The sequence below is a fragment of the Drosophila montana genome, unplaced genomic scaffold (genome assembly GCF_035044405.1).
Source record: "Drosophila montana isolate Dmon_TW-CO22-7 unplaced genomic scaffold, ASM3504440v1 contig_3733_1, whole genome shotgun sequence".
NCBI classification, from domain to species: Eukaryota; Metazoa; Arthropoda; class Insecta; order Diptera; family Drosophilidae; genus Drosophila; species Drosophila montana.
This window is the reverse complement of record NW_026998620.1, coordinates 10,821,093-10,836,351: the sequence shown is the minus strand read 5'-3', so window position 1 is coordinate 10,836,351 and position 15,259 is coordinate 10,821,093. Positions and strand designations below refer to the sequence as shown.

The window sequence follows — 15,259 nt, the reverse complement described above, 5'->3', positions numbered from 1 at the left end:
GCAAGCCGCGACTTCGGCATTCGTTTGTCTGGCTTTTGGAGAACGAATAGCCAGTCGGCAGGCATGTCGTGCGAAAACTCAAACGCCAGATGAAACGCCAGGCATGAAATTTTTCGCCGCATGCAAATGTATGGGCGTTACTCATCTTAGTGTTTAGATTGTCTTTGGTTGTATTAATAGAAGTATAATAGTAAAGGTCCAATAAAAATGTTTATGCCACGACACTTAGGCGACTCTATGACTATGAGAATTTAACTACGTTAATTAGCCTCAGTCTTCTACTACTTCCGATCTTTATGAAATTTTCAGGACCTCAATATGGTTTAAAAGAGACTCTTTCTTTAAAACTGAGATTTTCTCCCAATTTCGGAGATAATGGGGAATATGGAGAATATCATGTACCAATATTGGTATTTGTTGATATTATGAATATGAGAGAGGAGATATTGACAACAATTAAATGCGTTTAATATCGGAAAAAATATATATATAATAAAATTCATGAGTTCCTTTTACCTGTTACATAAATTTAGGAACCTGTAAAAAATGGTAAATAAGTTTTATGGAAAATTTCAATCAATTGTTATTGTTGAAAAACATTTCGTTTTTATTAATATATATTATTAGAAATTTAAATCGGCTTAAATCAAAGCTAACTAAAAATCGAAATACAAATACGCTTATCAAATAAAGATTTGTAAAATTATTATAATTAAAAAGCAGTGACTACAAATGTGTTACAATAATCATTCTCAAAATAATATTTGGTTTGCAGAAAGGAAGCCGACGGCTAATACGCTCACTATGTGTATAAAATTATTATTTTTTTTTTTTTTTTTTTTTGATTAATTTTGGCCTATTTCAAAGAGAAGCCCCAACATACATAGACCTTATATGCCTGCTATAAATAATATTGATAAATATTACAACTTTAAATATCGTATTATATGATATATGTTTCGTAGGTATATAGGATATATGCTCTATATAGGTTGTACACATCTGAAAAGGCCCGAAGGAATATCTAATTTATTATTTTAATGCAATACATTTGGCTACACACGAACTTGGAGCTGTTTCAACGCGTTTTAGGCTCTTCGTTTCTGACTGTGAATTGGATTAGATATAGTTTCTAGGCTTAACAAATCTAGCTACCCGCTAAATGAAGTAGTATAGGAGATATATATATATATATATATATTATATATATATGTATATCAAGACTATATAGGTTTGTAAGATATATAATTATATATAATAAACATTCCTTGATTTCGTTTATCTGCTATTCACACGAAAATGCAAGACGGGATTCGCTTTGTGCGTTCGGTTCTATTTGCGCGCACCTCCAATGGGCAGCCGGGATCGGGCGGCAGCTGCTGTTCCGGCCGCTTGACTTACCGTGCCAGCATCTGGCGGCGTATTGTCGAATGTGGAGCTGCGCAGCACCATAGGACGCGCCGCTGTGCCGTTCAGCGTATTGGAAGATTTCGTTTGCTGCGTCTTCAGATTGGTTGTTTGCTTGGTCTTCGTTTTGGTTTTGGCCTCGTCTACACGCTTCCAAATGTTGGCTATGCGACTTTGCGCTTGATTAATCTTAACCGCCGCCGCCGCGGCAGACGCTGCACTGCCGCCATTTAAATTGGAATTGCTGCGCGAGGGCGGCGTTGTGCTTGACACCCGCGATGCTTGCGCGGCTACGCGTGAGGCGGCGGCCGCCTTGGCGCTGGCCAGGCGTATATTGGTATTGGCACGTTGCTGGGTTGGCAGCACACGAGGCGCTGCTTTGGCTTTGGCTAAGACGCGCTTGGGTGAAGCAGCTGTTGTTGTTGTTGTTGTTGCTGCTGTGGCACGCTTTGTGGGCAGCTTGGAGGCGCGCTGCGTGGGACTCACTGCCTCCACAATCGGCACCTGTGCGTCCATATTTGTGGGCTCATCCTTGACAAAAGTGCCCTGGCGTTCCAGACGCGTGGCTGCAGGAGGCGGAGTTGTCTTCTTTTTGGCCGGCAGCCGTGTGCCACCGGGTAAGGCATTGCGCTTGGCTATGGTCGGCGAGAGCGTCTTTGTCTTGTTCTTGGCAGCAGCGGCAGCGGCGGCGGCGGCGGCGGCTGCGCTGCTATTGCGCTGACTTTGCATGCTGTAGGGCGAGATGTAGGCGGGCTTCTTGCGTCCACGCACCACCTTGACAGCCGCGGCCGGATCCAGAGCAGGCGGCGGCGTCGCTCTTTTGAGCGTTAGCGGCTTGGGTTGTGCCGCTGCCACTGGCGGAGACTGGCCGCGACCATGACAGGATTCCGTTTCCGAGTTCTGATCGCCCTCACAACTAGGCGGATCATCCACCGCAGAGGGCGTCTCCTCCTCCGGCTGGCTGGGCTGGCCAATGTTGATGTCTGTGATGTAGGTGAACCGCTGCATCATGGCGCGCATGGAGGACAGCTGCTCGCTGGCGCAATCATCCTGCAGCAGCAGAAGCTGGCGCGGACACTCGATGAGCTGGGTCTTGTAGCGATCGGCACTGCCGCGTCGCCTTCCATTGAGACGTGGAGATGGTGTCGCTGGCGCTGCTGACGACTGCAGAGACTCCTCAATCTCAATTTGCAATGTTTCATTCGCCTCCGCGGCGTCTAGAGCGCTGCTCGTGATGGTGTACGTCTTGTAGCGATCCTTGGCCAGGCGACGCTTTTGCTTGGGCGTAAGTGTGCGACGATTTGGCGAGGGCGTCGAGCTCTGTTTGGGCGTAGACTCCGCAGAGCTAAAGTCCTCGTTCATGGTCGCATCCTCCTCGTCATCGTAGTCACAGCAGCTTTGGAGCACGGTCAATGTGAGCGTTTGATCGTCACAAGCAGCCGTCTCGTAGTTGGAAACCGATATGGTTGTAGCCATGCTGCAGTCCTGATCCGCATCGGCCACCTCGGACTGTATGCTGTCTACGCTGATCATGGAGTCCAGCAGCTCATCCATAAGCGATGGCGGCTTAATGTTATCCAGCAGATTACAGCTGGAGTTCACGCTCTCAGCGCTGCCCGCCAGCTGACCAAGCGCACGCCTGGCCACCAGACCAGCTGGAAATGCCTTGCGCGCAAATCTGGGTGATTTGCTGGGCATAGCCAGACGCAACGAGCTGGGCTGCGTGTTGCAGGCAGAGTTCAGCGATTCCATGCCAGAAGGCGGGCGCACATTGTCCAAATCCAGGCTGCCATTGATACTGAACGTTAACTGTGCTGTGCTGTCATCATGGTTGATGCCATCGTCATGGTCAGACGCCTGCAGCTGCTGCAGATTCTCGGCCAGAGCGCGCGCCTCGAACGCAATCATTGTGGAGTTGGTCATCATGGAGGCGCTGGTGCCATTGAACAGGAGCAATCGCTGCTGCTGCTCGCAGCTGTGCACTGCAGCGCTCAGCACTTGACCGCCCAGCTGGAAGTTCAGGCCAGAAGATAGACTCTGCTGCTGCTGCTCAATTAGGGTCTCGGTTAGAGTGTGGCTTTCCAGGGAGTTGGGCTGCGTCTGCGTCAAGCCCGCTGCAGCTGCCTCGCCGTTAACCAAACCCAATGAGCTCGGCATATGCGTCTCATTGGTGGGCGTAATCTCGGCGAAGTCATGTAAATCCGGTGCCTGTGTGGCATCCGCATCAGCATCATCATCCAGGCTGAGCGAGCCCAGCACTGGCGCCGTTTGGCTAATGCTGGGAAAGGATACATCATTGGGACAGGTGTGCTCGTTCCAGGTGTTGTTACTCTGACTGTGACTGTGACTATGATTGTTGCTCTGACTGTGACTGTGACTGTGATTGCCCGTGCGCAATTGCTCCGCGGAAGTCACAAACTCTAGTGTGAGCCGCTCGACAGACTTGAGCATTAAATCGGGATCCTTATGCTTGTCCGAGCTGCAGCTGGCATTGGTTCGTTGCCTGCTGGCATCCGTTATTTCATCGAGCCGGACTGTGGTGTCCAGTATAAACGACTGATTTGACTCGTCGCTGGAGCGGTCCGCATCGTTCTCCGGCAGCCTAGACCCAATAACGGTCATGTGAACGATCGTGTTCGCGATCTCTGGACTTGGAGCTGGACTTTTTGCTGCGTCTGTGTCGGTGTCGATGCCGCGGTTGGGCAGGCTGCTCTGTTTGGCCAATTGGCTGCTGTGTTGGATTGATATTGCGTGCGATTTCTGCTCTACGTCTGGAGCTGCTGTGCTGTTGGCACTTGCTGATGTAGTAGCTGCCATTGGGTGACACGGTTCCAATGCAGCTGCAGACGTAGCTTGCGCGTTTTTTGGCACGGCATTGATTTTCTTCGATATGCCCGTATTGATGCACTCCAGCAGCAGCTTCTCATCCTTGCGCTCACGCTCCCGTTCCCGCTGATGCTGGTGATGGTGATGATGATGCTGACGCTGGCGCTTCGGTTGCACCGGCAACTGCACGGGCAGCGAATCGAACTGCTTGAGATTGGGATTGGACTGTGCCGAGGAGCTGCTCAGCTGCTGCAATTGCTGCAGCTGCTGGGATTTGCCCGGCTCTTTGGACTTGTACATGCCATTCAATATGCACAGCTCAAATAGCGACTTCGACTGATTGTCATTCGAGTCGCTGGAATCCACCGAGCTGTAGGATTCCTGTTGCACCGTCTTGCGCGCACTAATCGCCGAATTCAGCGAGCACGCCGAGGTGGCTGCATTGATGGCTATGGGCTGCGTTGAGGAGCACAGCGAACTGGACCGCTTGCTGCTCGTTGCGCTCGTGCTGAAGCCAAGATTCGACTTGGGTCTATTGCAGCCGGCGGCAATAGCCTGTGGAAGCGTAACGAAAAATGCAATTATTTCATGTACATACTATGTGAACCTGCTGCACTTACTTGACTCAGCAAATTGGTATCATCCTCGGAGTCTATGGACAGAGAGCTCAGCGAATCATCCTGCCAATGCGGCGGACGCCTGGTATTCTCTTTTTGGGGCGCCACGGCTGCCGCCTGGCTGCCCGGTTTTGCCGCAGCCGCGTCGGCAATGCTGTAAACAACATAGATCTTTAGATATACATATATGCTCGGGTAAAAGAAATCGTATTTCCTTTTGATTTTGATATATAAAACTATCTTTCAATGCGATCGGATAACAACAAAAACTTTTCAAGGTCTTTCAAAGATCATTTAACCATTTTCCACCCGTATGCGTAGATTAACATTAAACGGTTAAGCATGAATTTATTAATTTTAAATGAATAAAAAAATAAACCCAGAGTCCTCTGGATATTCCACAAAGTAAAGAAAAAGGCCGTAAGTAAATTTTACATAGCGAAAAGAATGGAATATACAAAATGTTTTGACAATATTTACCGACCTTGTTATCAGTCTAAATTGTTTCCAATAAATGTGCTTGGTTTAAAAACTTAGGCCAAAGAACAAAAAACAGACTTTCACCCATTTTTCACGGTGAAATACAGCTGCAATAAAAACTATTTAAAAATGACTTGCTTACCCAGCTGTTTCCTTTAGCTGCACCGCAGGTCCGACGAGACTAGAGCCCACAGTCAGATTGGACAAACCGGAGACGACAGAGAAATTGCAGGGACTATCCTCCACCAGATATTTGCTCATCTCATCGCTGACGGGCAAATAGGGGGGCAGGATATTGCCGCCTCTGCGCAGCATGGCAATGGGATCCGCATTCAAGGCCGCAACTGGAACAGGATTGTGTTTCTGCATGCCATCTCGGATGCACTGCTGCAGCACTGCCGCAGCGCCACCGCCGCCACCGCAATCGGAGGCATTGGAAGAGACATCGTCGGAGAGATTGAGCGAGCAGCGTTGCGGCTGCGTTTCGGCTGTCGAGCTAATGGATATTGCAGAGAGATTGGTATTGCTGCCCACCTTGGAGAGCAGCGCGGGCGTGTCCTCGGTACAATAGCTGCGCGTGGTCTCTTCGCCAGTGGCTGCTGCTGCCGTTGCTGTTGTTTCACTTGCAGCAGCTCCAGCTCCAGCTGCAGCTGCGCTCACTACCGCAGCCCGCTGCATGCCCATATTGATGCAGCTGGCCAACAGCAGCTCATCCTCCTTGTCCACATCGTTGTCCTCAACATCAACCACGCATATGGGCTTATCGTCATCCGCAATGCTCAGATTGCTCAGGCTGGTAGCGCCAGAGAACTGTGCGGGCGTATGCTCCACATTGAATTTGCTCAGATCATCCTCGAAGACGCTGCGCAGGGGTCGCTGACCGGCCCCGCCAGATGGCAGGACAACACTAGCGCCAGCCATGCTGCTGCGCCTGGGCGATTGCGGCATGCTTTGCGTGGGCGAGTCGGGCAGCTCTGAGGGTGAGATGACACCGCTGGCCAGACGACTAAAATCGCTGACCACCGAACTCTTGTCATCACAATTGGCCACATCCACATCCAGTGAGTCCATGGAGCTGCGCCGTGAGAACATTAACGGCGTCTCCAGGGCCGAATTGGGCTTGGCCGGTATTGGTTCCTCCTGCAGCTGCTGCTGCTGCTGCAGCTCCGGTTGCGCTTGCTGTTCCTCCAGCTTGACGGGCTTGGCTGCTTTCGATGCAGATTTTCCCGGTTCGTCTAGGCTGCTGAGCGAATCGTAGCGACTAAAGTAGCCCGGCGTGCCCTCCTCGCAGTAATTGATTGGCTTCTCGGGCGTATAGGAGCCGGATGCCACAGCAGAGGATAGCTTTGCGGATGATTGTTTGATGGGCGCTTGCGGTGTCGCCGCCTCATTCTCCGCCCCGCTTGATGGCTTGATGGTGGCTTCGGCAGGCGGCGATTTTTCCGATTCCGCTTCCGCTTTGGTCGCCTGTCGCAAATCCGTGACAGATGCCGCATTCGATATGACATAGGGCGTATCCTCGGTCTGATAACACTTGACACTGTCATCCAGAATGAGCAGTATCTCCTGCCCCTCGCCCGTTGCTGCTTTGACGGCCGGCGTACAGCTCGTGGTTGACTTTAAATCGGCCTCCAGTTGATTCTCCGCATAGCGCAGACTGAAATCTGTGGGCTGATCCAAATCCGTCTCCTGATATGTTGTTGTCTTGGTGCTATTGGCGGCACCTTCGCTATATTTGGCAGAATAATCAATGGGCTGTTCCTCCGTGGCCTCCGTATCGTGCTCCAGCTCCAGCTCAAAGTTGCCCTGTCGCTGTGCGGCATCGGAGCGCATCAAGTGCTCATAGGCCGTGTCCGACTTGGCCGAATAGACAGAGTCACGGCTCTCGCTCTTGGTCAGTAGGGCGGAGCGCGACAAGCGTGTGGGAGCTGGATGGCGACGCGTCTTGCTGGCGCTAATACTGCTGCCGGTGTTGCTCTCCAGGTTGTCACAGGTCTCGGCATGCCGTTCGCCCAGCTCCTGCTGCAGGGCCTTTTGCTTGCGCGCCTTCAGCGTGGGCAGCTGCTTGAGGCCCATGGAGCGAGCAATCGGATCTAACTGATCCTGATTCTGTACAGCGGGCCGAAAATTCAGAAGATTCTTCAGCGCCGAGGAGCTGCCCTCCGAGATCATGGTATGCTTGGAGTGTATCAACGAGCGCAGCATCGGCACCGCGCCATTGTCCCACAAAAACTTCTGATCCTCCGGACAGCGTGCTGATAGATTCCATAATGTACCGCACGAGTTGCTCACCACCGTCAGGCTCTCCGATTTGAGCTGCTGGAGCAGTATGGCCAGGCAATTGTGCTGGCGCAAGATCTGGCGATAGGGCTCACAGACGGCTATGTGACTGGAGACATTGCGCAGAATGCCGCCAGCATTCTCGATAATCTTGAGGGTCTTGCTCGGTCCCTCATAGCTGAGCATGCCGACCAGAAAGGCGAGTGCGCCCTCAACCGCACAGAACTCCGCCTTGTTGGTGCTGCAGTGCGCCGAAAGATTCCACAATGCCGAGAGTATGGCCTTTAGTGTATTCTCGCTCTTGTTGCGCATGGCAGCCTTGGCCAGTGCGGTCACGGTTCCAATCTCATTGAGCACCGCCTTCATGTTGCTGTCGGCGCGCCACGAGAGATTGCGCAGCACACTGGCCGTCACCTGGAGCAGATCGTCGGGTCCGCTTGTGTCCAACTGGGCGACCAGCGCCTCCATAAACTGCTTCTGGCCACAGAGCAGCGCCTTATTGTTTTCATCGCCAAATGTTAGATTGGTGAGTGCCATCAGCGCATAACGGCGCAGCGAATTGCAGCACTGATCCTCCGGCTTTGGTCCGTGCACAGCATGATCCAAATGCACCAGATTGGGTATTACCTGCAGTGCGCCCAGTTCGCACATCGCATGACGATGCTCCTCATCGAAGCTGACCTTCATCAGGGACGAAATGGCCGCCAGGGGATGACGATCGGAGTCATCGGCTATGGCCTCGCCGCCGCTCTGCAGCAGCGTCTTGAGGAAACTGCAATAGTCCACAATCTGATCGAGCAGGCGTAGCACTTTCGCCTCACGCCTGCCCGCTTTCTCGTCCGGATGACTGTGCACCACATTGTGCAGCGCGAGGCTGGCGCATTTTCGCACCTCCTGCTCATTGTCCGGCGCATGCATCATCTGCACCAGCAGCGGCATGCAGCCGGAGCGACGCAGCGTTGCACAGCTCTGACTATTTCCGGAGAGCTCGAGAAACTTTTTGGACATTTCCAAGGGATCATTGGAGCCCAGCATTGAGAGCAGCGAGTAGACACACTCGACCTTGGCGCCGAGCGTGGCATCTACTTCGCTTGTGCTCGTCCAGGCGGCACCTTTCGGCAGACGCGGCAACGGGGGCGGCGTCGCATCCGCATCCAGAAATCTAGAGAGCGTATACGAGGGCTCCTTGGTGCGTGAAACGCGACTTGCGGCGCTTGTTCCAGTTGATGCGGCTGATGTAGTTGCTCCTCCAGCTGGTGAGCCCAGACGCTGCGCTGGGAGCAGTTCCTGCTGCTGCTGCTGCTGCGCCGACTGCCGCTCAAAATTGCGATCCAGGCTGCGATGCTCGCGCAGCTCCTGCGCCAGCATATAGTCGGGCGGTATCGGATTCTCGTCCAGAAAGTGCTTGGCTGGCTTCTTGGCGCTGCCGGCTGCGCCGCTGCTTTGCGTAAAATGCAGCGTATTGTCGTCCTGGGTGAACTCTTTCTTGGTATAGCCACTAGCGGCCAGCTCATAGTCACTGATCTCGCCATCACGCTCGAATTTCTTATCCATTTTCAGCTGCTCCCCAGCGGCGGCTCTATAGCCATAGCTGTCCTCGTAATCTGGCGGCACTGCGGCATCATAGTCCAAGAAATGGGGCTTACGATCGGGAACCGCATCCACATCCACTTCCACATCGGCATCGGCATCGGCATCGACATCCACGTCCACATCCACATCGGTGTCGTCTAGGCAAACGCCAGCCATGCCCAGAACAATGCTGTCCTGACCGCCGACATCCTCCAGGTCTGGCGTCAGCGTTGGCTGCAACATGACCGCAGCTCAACTGGATTTGGTTTGGTTTTTAGAGCCAAGTATGCCAGAGAGTCAATGCGCCATGCCCTGCAATTACGAGTGAGAGGCGTTGGTTATAAATTGCAAGATGAGTTGGCTGATCAGCTGGGCGTCGAGTCGGCGCACTTCTATTTATATCTACAAATACATATATATATAGTATATACTCTGCCCACCACCAGTTGGCCAAGTTGGGCCCTTGAGCGAGACGCTAGCAAATGCAGCAGCAGTCGACGTTTCAGAATATCAGGTGTAAAGTCAAGTCTGCGGTCTATAACTGGTAATAAACGGCTACAACTTTGAGCTCAAATGTGCATCGGCAACCAAATACCCTTAACTCAATGAGATTAATTAATGCAATAATGAATGCAGCGCAATAAAACTGGTTTTTTGTAATACCCTTCGAACTTTTGAGATAAATGTAATTTCCGCCACAGTAAGTCCCCAAAATAACAATTATAAGAAAAGCTGCCCCGTTCCTTTTAAAACGCGCATCGTCCTTCTAGGCGATTCTCATGACTTAAAGCGATACTGATAAGATTTTGATATCGTTTGTAGTAGTATTTATAACTAAAAAAGCAGCTTCTCCCTTCCACTGACTCTCACACACTTAACTTATTTTTCTTTTGTTCTCTCAACTATTGTTCACTCGAACTTTACTAAACTTACAAGTATAACATCAAGAGCTGTCGGCATTACTTAACTTTTTGAAAATCGCAAAGAAAGGCAGAGCATTATCTCAAGATAACGGAATATGTTGCATTTATATCTATTAGTCAATTACCAAACGGATCATTAGTTTGATATACCCTCTGAAGATGTTACCTTGTACTACTAATACAATCATTATGATCATGATTAGCTCGCGCTGCATGTATTTTTTTTTAGAAAGTTAGCGGATCAACGTCGTCTTTGCGGAATTTCCAGTGCATGAAAAAGATACAGATGCGTTTTCAGCTGCTTAATTTCATTGTTGTTGTTGTTGTTGTTGTTGTTGCTGCTGCTGTTATATTTTTCATTTGAGCTGCCGCTGAGTTATGCGCTGTGCAATTGGGAACTGCATTTCTTATGGCAGCGGCGCATGCGCCGTATAATTGGATATGTGCGTATACACATGCATATACATATGTATATATATATATATAATATATGAAAAAGTGTGTGTGTTTTGATCTATGACATGGTTAAGTTGAATATTCTCACAAATGAACAGCAGTCTGTGAATTGGGACAATCCTACAAATCAAATGCTTTAGGCTCCAATTGGCAAACTCAACAGAATCGAATTTGCAGTGCTCCAATTGGATATCAGCTGAATTGCATGGCATGAAATACCTAGAAAATTATACACATTTAAATTCACATTTTAAAAAAATCCATTTAAATTGCTACTTAGAAATAAATAAAGTATTTCTATTTCAAATATAGAAGATACATAAATTAACTGAAATTAAGAATGCCAGAATTGAAATTAACCTCAAGTTAGAAGGTGATTCTAAATTATAGGTGCGATTGCCACTGTGAATGAAATAATATGCCAATAAGAACTGCCAGAAATTTGGCAATAATTTATCGACAAAAGCCTGAAAAATACGTAGGTATATTTTCCAACGACTACTTAGGCCCAAAGTGCTTACTCAATCCATGTGCACCCCTTTCTGAAATATAATACGCAGCTATACAAATTCGGAGCAGTCTGATAAGCAACAGTCTCTGATTAGTTGGCTGGGTATGATAAATGGAGCACATTCCCATACGTAATGCATGTGCACATTACGTACGTACATAGCCGGCATTTTAGCATGCCGAATGAATCAACAGTTCATCAATTAGTCAAAGCCCATACAAGTGTACATAGTTATACATACTTGCATACATATGTATATATATGTATGTACTATATTTGCACTTATTGTTGGCAAGTATCAGAAAGAATTCGTATGCGTCACTTGTCTAGTCCGGCGCCTCTTCTGTCGCCGCAACTCCCGCTGTCTTGCATGTCATTAACCGACCAGCTACATATACATACATATATACATTCATATACACACATGCAGACCACAAAAGGAAGAGACGTTTTGGCTTGGCACACATTTTGCATACCGAAAATCCAAACAGCAGAACTATCGCCGATGTAGTACACGATTGAAGATTGAGAAATGAGATGGGCAGGCAACAGACATTAAAGAGATATAATGGAAGTATGCGCGAAAAGACCAACACGAAACCAAAGATCTCGTAAGCAAGCTGAACATTAAATGCCCTTGCCAATTATACAAAATGATTTAAACATATTTATCCGAATGATAATCCTTGATTATAAAATACAAAATGTCACGTACATTTAATTATATTGTGAGCATATATTTATTAACGCTATATGCTATCGAAAAATTAAAAAGTAAAAATATTTTTTTATGCTAAAAAAAATTCTAATTCTGGGTTCACAACGCCCTTTGTATTAAAAACATGACAAATATATTTTTGGAAAATGTCTATATCTAAATTACGAAACAACTAATAAATATAGAAGGTTGAGAATATGTGAACAAGATATAATTCATATATTCGTTTGTTTACATGTTTTCTTGGTTTGATTTTGTTTGGCAAATTAGAATCAAGTCTAGTATTAATGCGTTTTATTTTGTGAGGGCCCACTGGATCACTAAAACAACTGCATGTAAAAACTCATAATCGACAATGCCTCCTTCAAGACGTTACACGTTTGAAGACAATGCTAAAGTACCCTTTGTAGCATAATAAAAGTACGCGCCCGTTCCCATAAATATGAACGTACGTATATGTATGTATGTATGCGCATGCCAGTATGTATGTAGGTATGCGTTATTTTAATGAACGTCGTTCGCCTTTGCTGTTGTTGTTTTCTTTTAATTTTCGTCTTGTCCAGTTTTCTTTTTGCAAGCAGAGATCATGATTATGTAAATGGAAGCAAAGTAAAAGGGAAACTAAATACTTTAACTATGCAAGTAGTTTATCTATTTTGTGACTCCGTCATTCCACCAAAACAATAAAAATACAACAGCGACAGTCGAAACCCCCAGAGCATGCATAATAAATAAATACATGAACATACATATGTATATGTACATACGCATACACATGCACACATTTAACAGTTAATTTGCGAATGCAACCACAATGCGAATGCAGACAGACAAAGTGATTAATTATGGTCAATAAGAGCGGGAAAAATTACTAAATAGAAATGAAAACTTATCAATTAGCTGCGCCACATTCACTTAACAGCACCTACAATAATAACAACAACAACAACGACTTTACAGCGGTACGCACACGACCAAAGTAGCTGATAAAGGAGCCTGCAGCTTGAAAAGACAATACAAATGCACAGGCACACACCCACACACGGCGCAGCCGCTTGCACACCCTCAATCACGCACACGTACACGCGCGCCAATTGGATTTTATTGATTTTTCCTGTAAAAGGAAATATGAAGGCAAACAAAAATCGCTAAAAACTTGAAAACTTGTCGAACTCTTCATTCGCTTTAATGATATACTTATAATTAAGGTTGCCATAAAAGCGACAAAGCGTCTAAAACATTTAGTGTTTAAAATTTTCTTGTAGGTTTTGTCACATACATAAAAAGAAGATTTTATTGAGTCTCCCACACAGCGACAAGTTTCGTGCATACCTTGACCAAAAGTTCTTAGTGGCTCGTAACAGCTGCTGCCTTGATTAGACACATTTCATGCTTTATCTTAAATGTTTACTTTGAGCGATTGCACTTATTTATAATTCTTACACATTTCGCGATAAAACAAATAATAGCGCACGTATATTTTTTGCTTTACAACCGTCCGTACTCAGCGGTTATCCGTGGCACAGCCAAATCTTATTGATGATGAACTAGTGATGGTCTATACAAAACGATTATAACTTAACATTTTGTCGAGCTGTTATTGACGGCGAACACTTGAGACAAAAAATACCAAAGGCTGGCTCGGATTTTAAATTTAACAGTTGCTCAAAATCACAGTTTGCAGCAAAATAACAACGTTAAAAATACTTTTCGATTAATGCTTTTTATTAATACGATTGTTTTTAAAACAACGCACATTTTAAAGAAACCCCAGAGATGTTGTAAGTCATTATAAAGTAATGAGCTACTTTGCATAAACTAAAGTTGCCGGTAAACCTTTGGAGTTAGAGTCATTTCTTAGAGTAAATGGTTATTGCTATAAAATAAAATATATAATTCTAATATATTATCGACAAATTGCATTAATATATCAAATAAGACCAAATAGCGCACAAACAAGACAAAGAAAAATATATCAAAATTGTTACATCGTTATCGTAACTCGATAAACGGTGGCGGCTAGTCGATATTTCTATATAAAACAGCAAACACAAAATAGATTAAATTGCAAATCATTTGTAATTTTTTTTCGTGTTCGCAAATCTCCCACAGTGACAGTATGGAACAAATGGACGTTGATGTTGACCTAACCGCCAAGCCGAGCACATCATCCTCAGCGGCAGCAACTTCGGCCGCTGGTGATGCTGCCAGCAACAAACAACAGCAAATCAAAGGCAATATTATGGCTGCGTCTGGTACAATTGCGTCGGTAACAATTTCATTGCATCCATTGGTCATAATGAATATATCGGAGCATTGGACTCGCTTCCGGGCACAGCACGGCGAGTCGCGACAAGTATATGGTGCACTGATAGGCAAACAAAAGGGCCGCAATATCGAGGTAATGAATTCGTTTGAGCTCAAAACCGACGAAATTGCGGAGGAGACAATCATCAACAAGGACTATTATAACAAGAAGGAGCAGCAGTACAAGCAGGTTAGTTTGTTTAACTTAATCCAAATAGTGGCCAGTTCATAAGTACTTGTGGTTTGCAGGTGTTCAGCGATCTGGACTTCATTGGCTGGTATACAACGGGTGACAGTCCCACTGCGAGCGACATAAAGATTCAAAAACAAATAGCCGAGATTAATGAATGTCCCATCATGCTGCAGTTGAACCCATTGCCACGCAGCGTAGACCAGTTGCCTGTTAAGCTATTCGAATCGTTAATCGATCTAGTCGACGGCGAGGCCACCATGCTATTTGTTCCGCTAACCTATACACTAGCCACCGAGGAGGCCGAACGCATTGGCGTGGATCATGTGGCACGCATGACCACAAACGAATCTGGCGAAAAGAGTGTGGTCGCTGAGCATTTGGTTGCCCAGGACAGCGCCATTAAAATGTTAAATACGCGCATTAAAATCGTTTTACAATACATCAAAGATGTGGAGGCGGGCAAGCTAAAGGCGAACCAGGAAATATTGCGTGAGGCGTATGCCTTGTGCCATCGTCTGCCCATAATGCAGGTGCCCGCCTTCCAGGAGGAGCTCTACACACAATGCAACGATGTCGGCCTGATCAGCTATTTGGGCACGCTGACCAAGGGCTGCAACGATATGCATCAGTTTGTTAACAAATTTAATATGCTTTACGATCGCCAGGGCTCATCGCGGCGCATGCGTGGCCTCTATCCCTAAGCGGACATGTGGAGAGATATTTATTTTATATATATTCTGAATTGCTGCCGATTAAAAGAAAAACACCACAATGTCATACCTTTTCTATTTCCTAGTATTGTTCACCAAATGTGTAACGCTTAGAAGACAGCTACGTTACCACAAAGTATATATACTCTTGAATCATATAAATAGTCAGATCGATATAGGTGACAAATCTCTCAGTTTTAAACTTAAATGCTGTTCCTCATCAAGATATTTTAATCAAACTCACAAATTACGAACCTCT

The 15,259-nt window shown here is 46.8% G+C and overlaps 2 protein-coding genes across 3 annotated transcripts; one reads left to right on the top strand and one right to left on the bottom strand.

The window, feature by feature from the left end:
* Positions 1 to 809: 809 nt before the first annotated feature.
* Positions 810 to 13,331, bottom strand: Apc (APC-like). Of its 2 annotated transcripts, none has more exons than XM_064693079.1 (4): positions 13,123 to 13,331; positions 5,473 to 9,494; positions 4,854 to 5,004; positions 810 to 4,788 (listed from the first exon to the last, which is right to left on the bottom strand). In XM_064693079.1, exons 2-4 carry the CDS (start codon positions 9,423 to 9,425, stop codon positions 1,333 to 1,335), a joined length of 7,560 nt encoding a protein of 2,519 aa, XP_064549149.1. In that variant the 5' UTR covers positions 9,426 to 9,494; positions 13,123 to 13,331; the 3' UTR covers positions 810 to 1,332. The 2 variants fall into 2 exon arrangements, with proteins under 2 accessions (XP_064549149.1, XP_064549150.1); XM_064693080.1 differs by having other exon boundaries at positions 13,234 to 13,324.
* Positions 13,332 to 13,802: 471 nt separating this feature from the next.
* CSN6 (COP9 signalosome subunit 6) lies at positions 13,803 to 15,062 on the top strand. The gene is made up of 2 exons (XM_064693575.1): positions 13,803 to 14,287; positions 14,347 to 15,062. The coding sequence occupies exons 1-2, from the start codon at positions 13,910 to 13,912 to the stop codon at positions 14,989 to 14,991; spliced, it is 1,023 nt and encodes a 340-aa protein (XP_064549645.1). The 5' UTR covers positions 13,803 to 13,909; the 3' UTR covers positions 14,992 to 15,062.
* The last annotated feature ends 197 nt before the right edge of the window (positions 15,063 to 15,259 follow it).